Source organism: Microtus ochrogaster, linkage group LG7_11 (assembly GCF_000317375.1).
Source record: "Microtus ochrogaster isolate Prairie Vole_2 linkage group LG7_11, MicOch1.0, whole genome shotgun sequence".
NCBI lineage: Eukaryota > Metazoa > Chordata > Mammalia > Rodentia > Cricetidae > Microtus > Microtus ochrogaster.
The window spans coordinates 343,848-351,995 of NC_022032.1; the positions used below are offsets into that span (position 1 = coordinate 343,848).

The 8,148-nt window shown below is 44.9% G+C and overlaps 1 protein-coding gene across 2 annotated transcripts in view; it reads right to left on the reverse strand.

Annotated features, from left to right (window-relative positions):
• Positions 1-7,896, reverse strand: part of Ckap2 (cytoskeleton associated protein 2) — a 17,363-nt gene extending 9,467 nt beyond the window's left edge. Inside the window, exons 1-2 of one of the 2 annotated variants that reach the window (XM_005362410.3) lie at positions 7,758-7,896; positions 786-867 (exon numbers count right to left, since the gene is read on the reverse strand). In XM_005362410.3, coding sequence (XP_005362467.1) covers positions 786-867; positions 7,758-7,866 — 191 coding nt within the window. In that variant the 5' untranslated portion in view covers positions 7,867-7,896. Of the gene's footprint in view, positions 1-785; positions 868-7,503; positions 7,617-7,757 lie in introns of those variants that run through there. The other variant, XM_013351988.2, reaches the window with a different exon arrangement.
• Between the last annotated feature and the right edge of the window lie 252 nt (positions 7,897-8,148).

An 8,148-nucleotide genomic window follows, 5' to 3' on the forward strand; every position in this document is an offset into this window, starting at 1 on the left:
TTAAAAAAAAAAAAAAAAAAGAATGCAGACCTTCAAAACCAAACACTGACTTTGACAGCACAGCATAGCTTCTACGTCAGTAACTCTGTGCATATACATACACTTAGTTTTCTCTTGGACCAGTGAGATGGCCCAGCAGATGCAGCTGTTTGTCTCCAAGCCCAACTACCTCAATTTGATTTAGAGGCACACACGCCTGAAGATTACTGCGACCTGCACGTGTACTGTATCTTGCATGCACCTGCACAGGTGGATGAGCAAGTGAATATACACACAGAAAAAAAATGAACGGTGGAAGGGGAGAAGGGAGGAACGAAGGGGAGTGGGAGTAAATAGACCAATAAAAACAAAAAAATAAAAAGAACTTAACTGTTCCCCTTAAGAGTTTGAACACACACAGAAAATGATGATCCAGTGCACCACCCACATAAAGTAGCCACAGGCACAAACTGAGATGTCTGACGTGGTAATATACACCAGATCTCCTCAAGTCTTGTTACCAAAGGAGAAAATTAAATGCCATAGTGCTTTTCCTTTTGTGGTGCTTTTGGTGGCAAGCATTCTACTACTGAAATACACTTCCATTCCTCTTAATGCTTTTAAATACCACATGTTGAAATAGTGTCCAGAATCTTAACTGAATTAGGTGCTATTAAAATTCATTTTGTTTTTTTATAGTTAAATATGGTTAGTAGGAAAGTAAAAATTAGAAACGTGGTACATGTTAGGTTCTTAGTGGACAACTCTAATGTAATTCTCCAGAACTGAATTAAACTTGACCTCACCTGGATATCTGATTTTCTTGTTTGTATGGAAGCATTGTTTTTCTTATTAACAGATATTCCTTGAGTTTTTGTTTTCTTTGTTCTAAAGAGGAAGGAGTAACAAAGTCAACTTTAGTTAAAAAATCAAATATGGTTGAGTAAAAGGTTATTTTACTTGGAAAATTGAGACAGTATTGTTTGTACTGATGGGAAAGTAATTCAGATGAACAGAACAGATGTTATAAAGGAGGCCCGGATGCACTGGCTTAGGAGCCATTAAATAACACAAAGCAGAATTTAGTGAAGCCAGCACTGCCCCCACAAACACCCCACAGGTAAGTGAGGCTAACCAGGCAGGTTAGAGGTAAGATTTAAGCTGCCAGGATGGACTGACCAGCTTTTGGCTCTAGTCCCATAACAAAGGACAGTCCTCTAAACAGCTGCTCAAGGTGGGCACAGTAGGGTCACAACCACTAAGTCCCCTGTGCTCTTATCAGTAAAAACATAGTTCTGCCAGGTGGGCAGGATGACCCTAGCTAACAGCTATTTGAAAGGAACAACACTGATGTAGTTAAGAAATACTTCTGGCCATATCTTTGCTGTGTCAGAGATATTCCCATCTGCCTGAGTGACCAGACTTGCAGGCTCCTGTCTGTTTAAACCGTTCAGAGTGTAACCTGGAGCCAGGACCCGAAGCAGACTGAAGGATGACGGCATATGTAAAATGCATGAGCCTAAAGTGCAGATAAGCCAACGGTCCTCAACCTGTGGGTCGTGACCCCTTTGGGGAGTCCAACGATCCTTTCACGGGGGTCATCTAAGACTGTCAGAAAATACAGACATTTATATTATGATTAATAACAATAGTAAAATTACAGTTATGAAGCAGGAATGAAAATAATTTTATGGCTGGGGGTCACCACAATATGAATAACTGTATTAAGGGTCACAGCATTAGGAAGGTTGAGAATCACAGATATAAGCAACTGAAATTTTCTCTTCAAGGCCGGTTCTTCTTTGGGTGTTAGCCAAAAGCCAGACAAGTGCTATCAAAGAGCTTTTCCTTCATCGTCCTCTAGTGTGCAGAGTGATTCCTCACAAGGAAGGCTTGTTATCTCTCTAACAAATATGGAGGTCCCCAGGGACATGGCCTCCTTCACCAGCCCCTTGTGCTGCTGGAAAGGCTGCTCAAATGGCTGGGGGAGTCCTGGAAGAGGAGGAGTGCTCCCCAACGTATGTCTAGCACTTCCTCTGAAGGGCGCTCCAGACTCTCCAGTCTGCTGCTCACTGGTCCACACTCAGTCAACAGGACTCCTGCAGGACGAGGACGGTGGCCACCACTGGCATCCGGTCTCAACCAGGCCCCACACTGTGGGGTAAGGAGGGCACAGAACAAGTTTTCTAGTAAAGCTGACAGACAGGTTTTCCATTAAGAAAAAACAATGGAGGGAGCTAGGCCGTGGTATGAGCCTTTAATACCAGGGCTAGGAGGCAGAGGCAGGCGGGTCTCTAAATTCAAGACCAGCCTAGTCTACAATTCCAGGACAGGCTCCAAAGCTACCTGGAGAAACCCTGTCTGAAAACACAAACAAAAACAAAGAGGGACTGTTGTAACCTTGGCATGAACACGGGAGCCTCATGTTCATTTTTTTGTCCTGCTTTGACTTGGAAAAAAAAAAAAAAAACTTGGGCTCCTTCCATATGCAGAAGGAGTTTGTAATCCTATTCAGAACAAGCAAATGGTTCTGGCTAGCAGGTCATGAGTGGGCCATATAGTCTCCACTGAGTGGGCTCCCTGCATGAGTCCCCTCACTTTCCTGCCACCAGGGAGACCAAGGCCCACGTCAGAGTGGTCACCAGGGTGCACAGCTAGTTTCTCTGGGCCAGAAAAACTCTAAGTTGTACCTCTCCGAGGGACCTGAAGACAAGGTATGCTGAGTCCACATGCTTGCTCTTCCCGGGGTCTTTCTGTTCTGGGGTTCCCTTGCCTTACACTGTGGAAGAAGCCACTGTGTGCTTGAGAATAGGTAAGAGGTAAACTATTTCCAACAGGGGCTCCCATTGTTATCTCACAGTATAAAGACGCCTATAATAAAAACAGCTAATGGAAAACTATACAAGGAAAGTGGCTAGAGACCCACTGTCTAAAATCTTCCAGCAGTAACTTCAGCAGCACAGATTTAACAGGGCTCCCACAGATAAATTGTTAGATGATATAAACATGAATTTAAAGATCCACATGCTAATAAGTCAAGGTCTCCCAGCATCCTTCAGTCTCTACCTGTTACAGGGTATGGCTGGCATACCCTGACCTCTCCAGTTCAGGGGCTGGGCTGCTCTTCCCTATATAATCCAGATATTATGGCTACCCTTTCTCTCTAGTACTTCTGGCCTCCTGGCTGCTGCCCCCAGCTCCCTTCTCTCCCTTCTCCCTCCTCCCCCCAGCTCAGCCTGTCCATATCCACTCCCTGCTCTCCCAACATCTCGCTTTCTGACTATGCTCTTTCCCAAGTGCCTACAATCAGCTTCCTCCTCCACCTCACCTAGGAGCAGTCAGCGAGTCCTTTCTTTTCCTTTTTATTTATTTATTTTAAATATTTATTTATTATGCATACAATATTCTGTGTGTATGTCTGCAGGCCAGAAGAGGGCACCAGACCTCATTACAGATGGTTGTGAGCCACCATGTGGTTGCTGGGAATTGAACTCAGAACCTTTGGAAGAGCAGGCAATGCCCTTAAACACTGAACCATCTCTCCAGCCCTTTATTTCTTTTTTCATTCAGTTTGCCTGGACACTTACAGGGCCTAATGGTGCAACAGATTGTTCACAGGTGTATTAATTTAGTGCATTACCCTATGTGTGTAATTTGGATTCAACTTCTTTATTAAGATGATGTTGCCAGGCGGTGGTAGCGCACGCCTTTAATCCCAGCACTTGGGAGGCAGAGGCAGGCAGATCTCTGTGAGTTCGAGGCCAGCCTGGTCTACAGAGCTAGTTCCAGGACAGGCTCCAAAGCTACAGAGAAACCATCTCGAAAAGCCAAAAAAAAAAAAAAAAAAAAAAGATGTTGCAAGTGTTGTAGCTAAACAACTGCCATCTTCAGACAGAACTCCAGCTGTACTCACTTATAATCACACAGCCGGACTCGTTAGATGTTAGCTAATATCTGCTCCAGGAGAAAAGTCACTGCACCCTAACCTGGGTGAGGCATTCCTCCCAGCTAGCTGTAGGCAATCAGGCCCTGATGTCATGAGGCCTCAAGGTTTCTGGAGATAGGGTATGGAGAACGGGAAAAACTAAGGGGAGGAGGGACACAACACCCCCTTTAGGGAAAACTTCTTACTGCAAATGACAAATTTGCTACGGTTACATCTCACGGTATTTAATTTTTTTGCTTTTTGGTTTTTGAGATGGGGTTTTTCTGTGTAGTCCTGGCTGTCCTGGAACTTTCTGAACTCAAGAGATCAGCCCGCCTCTGCCTCCCCAAGAACTGGAATTAAAAGTATGAGCCACCATGCTCAGCTTAGTATTCAAATTTTAAAACTGTCCAGTCAGGTGATTTAAAAATAACGCTTAAGATATATTTCCAGAACAAAAAAAAAGGGTTGCTAAAACTCTCTCCACAACTTGTTTGTCCTTGTTTACACAGAATGCTCTCTCATTCATGGTTACTGCTATCTCTAGTTCTGGATGAGATTGAACTTCCTCAGGATCAGTGAGGTTGTAAAACAAAAAAGTTAAGATATAAATTTGAAGTTATATCTCTAACAAGGGTTAAATTCTTTTAGATAGGCTAAATAGATAAATAAAGACAGGAACACAACCATAAAAGCTTGAAGCCAAGCCAGAGAGTCTGAACATGTCAAACAGGCCTTATGGACTAACAGCTAAAAGGATCTAATGTTCCTCTGCACACAATGGTCTATGCATGTTGACAACAGCTGACTTAAAGGTGTCTTAACTTTTTTAAGGTTTAACTGTCTGGAGAAACTGAGTCATGCAGAGCTGTGGTAAGAATTAACTATACACCTTTTATTCTTTGTCTCCTGATGGCGACCAATCTTCCAATCTTCCTGGTCTCTGCTATAGTTACACTCTTATGATAAAATGAGCGACTGAATATAAAAGCTCAGTAAAATTGACTTAGGCTATATTGTACTTTTGTGACTACATGAGCTACTGAATATAAAAGATCTGTTAAATTGACCTAGATTTATTTTCATCTACACTATCCAGAATAAAGAGGTTCCCACTTTCTTCATGAACTGTATTTAGTGTATAAAGTGTATATTGGAATGAAAATCGCTTCAATTAAAAAAAATGTCATTTTTAAGCCTCGAAAATTTTACCAGGGATAAACTACCTTAGTTTATAAAATCCTAATGTTGTTGAGAGTTGCTAATTCATTGTAAACTGTTAAAACAAAGGTAATTTTGGGCATAAAAATTAGTGATAGAGCCGGGCGGAGGTGGCCCACGCTTTTAATCTCAGCACTCGGGAGGCAGAGGCAGGCGGATCTCTGTGAGTTCAAGACCAGCCTGGTCTACAAGAGCTAGTGCCAGGTCAGGCTCCAAAAGCTATAGTGAAACCCTGTCTTGAAAAACCAAAAATTAGTGACCAGTCACCTTACAAGTGATTAAATGGCTGGGTGGGAGGTACACACCTTTGGTCCCAGCACTGCAGAGGCAGACACAGGTAGAGCTCTGTGGTTCCAGGCCAGCGTGGTCTGCAGAGTGAGTTCAAGGACAGCCAGGGCTATGTAGGGACACCCTGTCTCAAAATAAAATAAAAGGTAAAAAAGTAACAAATGTTCTTCATGCGCCCAGAATTGTGTTTGTAGTCACACTAAGTACAAATGTTAATTCATTTACAGAACTAAGATGAGCTGGGGAGACCAATCTACATCTCCCAGTACAATCTTCTGTGTGTGCTGTCAAAGGCAATCCCTAAAGCAGGTCACTCAAAACAAGTTTAAAAGCGAACTTAAAATTTGTTTAATATAAAGTACTCCTTAAAATTAGGTACATTTAAAAAACCAACTGATTATGGAGAATTAAATGCCTGAGTGAAATGGGTCAGGTCGTGGTGACCACCAACCGTAAAATTATCTCATTGCTGCTTCATAATTAACCTTGCTATTCTTATGAATCGTAATGTAAATATCTGATATGTAAGATATCTGATATGTAACCCCAAAGGGGTCACGACCCACAGGTTGGGAGTTGCTGGTTTAGGCCTTTGGACCTGGAACTCTGAACTCCTGGAGTCAGTTTCCTGCCTCTCGTGTAGAGACTGTGATGGAACCACCTCCCTTACAGACAGCTACTTTCTCAGGTGGTGAAAACAGACCCTATGACACAGAATTTTAAACTGGAGCTTTATAAAAGAATTTTAATAGTTCCATCTGGGGAATGACGACCCAATTTATTCAGAAAATAACACTGGTATACTTAAATAAATCTGGCAATCATCTTTGCTGTGTCAATCTCCCGCCTCCCCAAGTGTACAGATGTACAGTCTCCTGTCTCTGGTTACACTGTTCAAAGTGTAATCTGGCGCTAGGACGCAAAAGTCATGGAAGGATGACAGCGTGTGTAAAATGCGCTAGTCTAAAGTAAGTTCGATATACTATTAAATCTTCTAGTCAAGGCTGGCTCTTCCCTGGGCACTAGCCAGAATAAAACAAATGCCACTATAGAGCACCTTAACTAGTCATAAGTGTCCCTGGGAAAATAAATTATTTTTATATAATAGGAAATTTCTCAACTTAGAGAAATGATCCCATTCATCAGAAATTACCATAAAAGGTGCTGTCACAGGGTTACTATTGTTGTGATTAAACACTGAAAAGCAACCTGGGGAAGAAAGAACTCGTTTTATTAACAATTCCATAGAACAATTCATCCTCAAAAGCAGTTACGGGCAGGAATTTGGAGGCCAAGGAGTAAAGTTGCTTACTGGATTGCTTTGCCAGCATTTTTACAGCGCCCAAGACAGCCCAGTGGTAGCTCCGCCCACAATGGGCTGGGCCCTCCCCCTCAATCACTTAAGAAAGAAGCAATTAAGAAGATACCCGGGGCGGTGGTTGCGCACGCTTTTAATCTCCACAAGTTAGAGACCGGCCTGCTCTACCTACGGAGCAGTTTCAGGGCAGGCTCCAAAGAACAGGCTACACAGGGAAACCCTATCTCGGACTCCGCCCCCCCCCCCAAAAAAAGGAGAGACGGATAGATTTAAGGGGGGGAGGTGGGACTGGAGAGATGGTTCAGCGGTTAAGTTCCTCTTCCAGAGGACCCGGGTTCAATTCCTAGCACCCACGTGCCAGCTCACACTGTCACACTATAATTCCTGTTCCAGGAGATCCGACACCCTCACACAGACATACATGCCGGCTAAAATCTAAGCAATCAAGAAAGAAGAGAGAGAGAAGATGCAATACAGACCTGCCTACAGCCTGATTTTATGGACGCATTTCTCAATGTAGGTTCTCTTCTCTCTGAGGATTCTAGCTTGTGTCTAGCAGACAGAAACCTAGCCAGCCTGACGTTCACAACTGCCCTGAGTAAGAACACATTCTCTGCAGTCCAGAAGTACCAGACAGACGGACAGACACTGCCGACAGACAGATAACCGCGTTTCCCAGGGAACACCACTTCGACACACGGTTTCAGAAAGCCAGTCTACAAGAAACAACTGCGGAATGAGGTACCAGTCTCCAAGTTTCTGACCAACTTACAGAGCTAAGTTGGGTGAGGAAACACTTTCCGTGTTACTGCCGCAGACCCGTTCAACTCCAGTTTTCCAAAAGGTCCAGGACGTCCGCCAACAGCCCCAGCCTCGCCTCGGCGCTCAGAGCAAGAGAACCCACGCGCAGGCGCAGTCGGGGTCCATGCGGCCCCGCCCCCCCACCCCGGACCACCGCGCTAAAACCGCTGCCCCGAGCTAGACGCGGGGTAGGCTCTCCGGAGGACGTGAGGCGCCGCCGCTCACCTCTGAAGGCCGGCTGGTCTCTCTTGGTAGGGGGCAGCTGCAGGTCCCGGGGCACCGGCAAGGTGTTCCTCCCAGATCGGCCTGGGAAGCGTTTCCTGGACTCTGCCATCTCTTAATGTGCGCGCCTCGGCGCCGGCGTGGATTGAACGGACCAATGAGCGAGTAGGGGGCGGGGCCTGGACGAGGGGCGGGGCTGTCCCGGAGTCTGTATGGTTGGCAGCCTGGCGAGAGTTTTCAAAAAATCAAAGGATGCTCTTCCAGCTGGATGGACGACGGAGGCGGAGCGGGCTCGTTGAGCCTTCAGGAACTAACAGGACTAGGGTGGACAAGTCAGGACAAGTCTTAGACACAGCCAGACGGCTGCTGGTGCTCTCACCGAGGACGCAGCTGG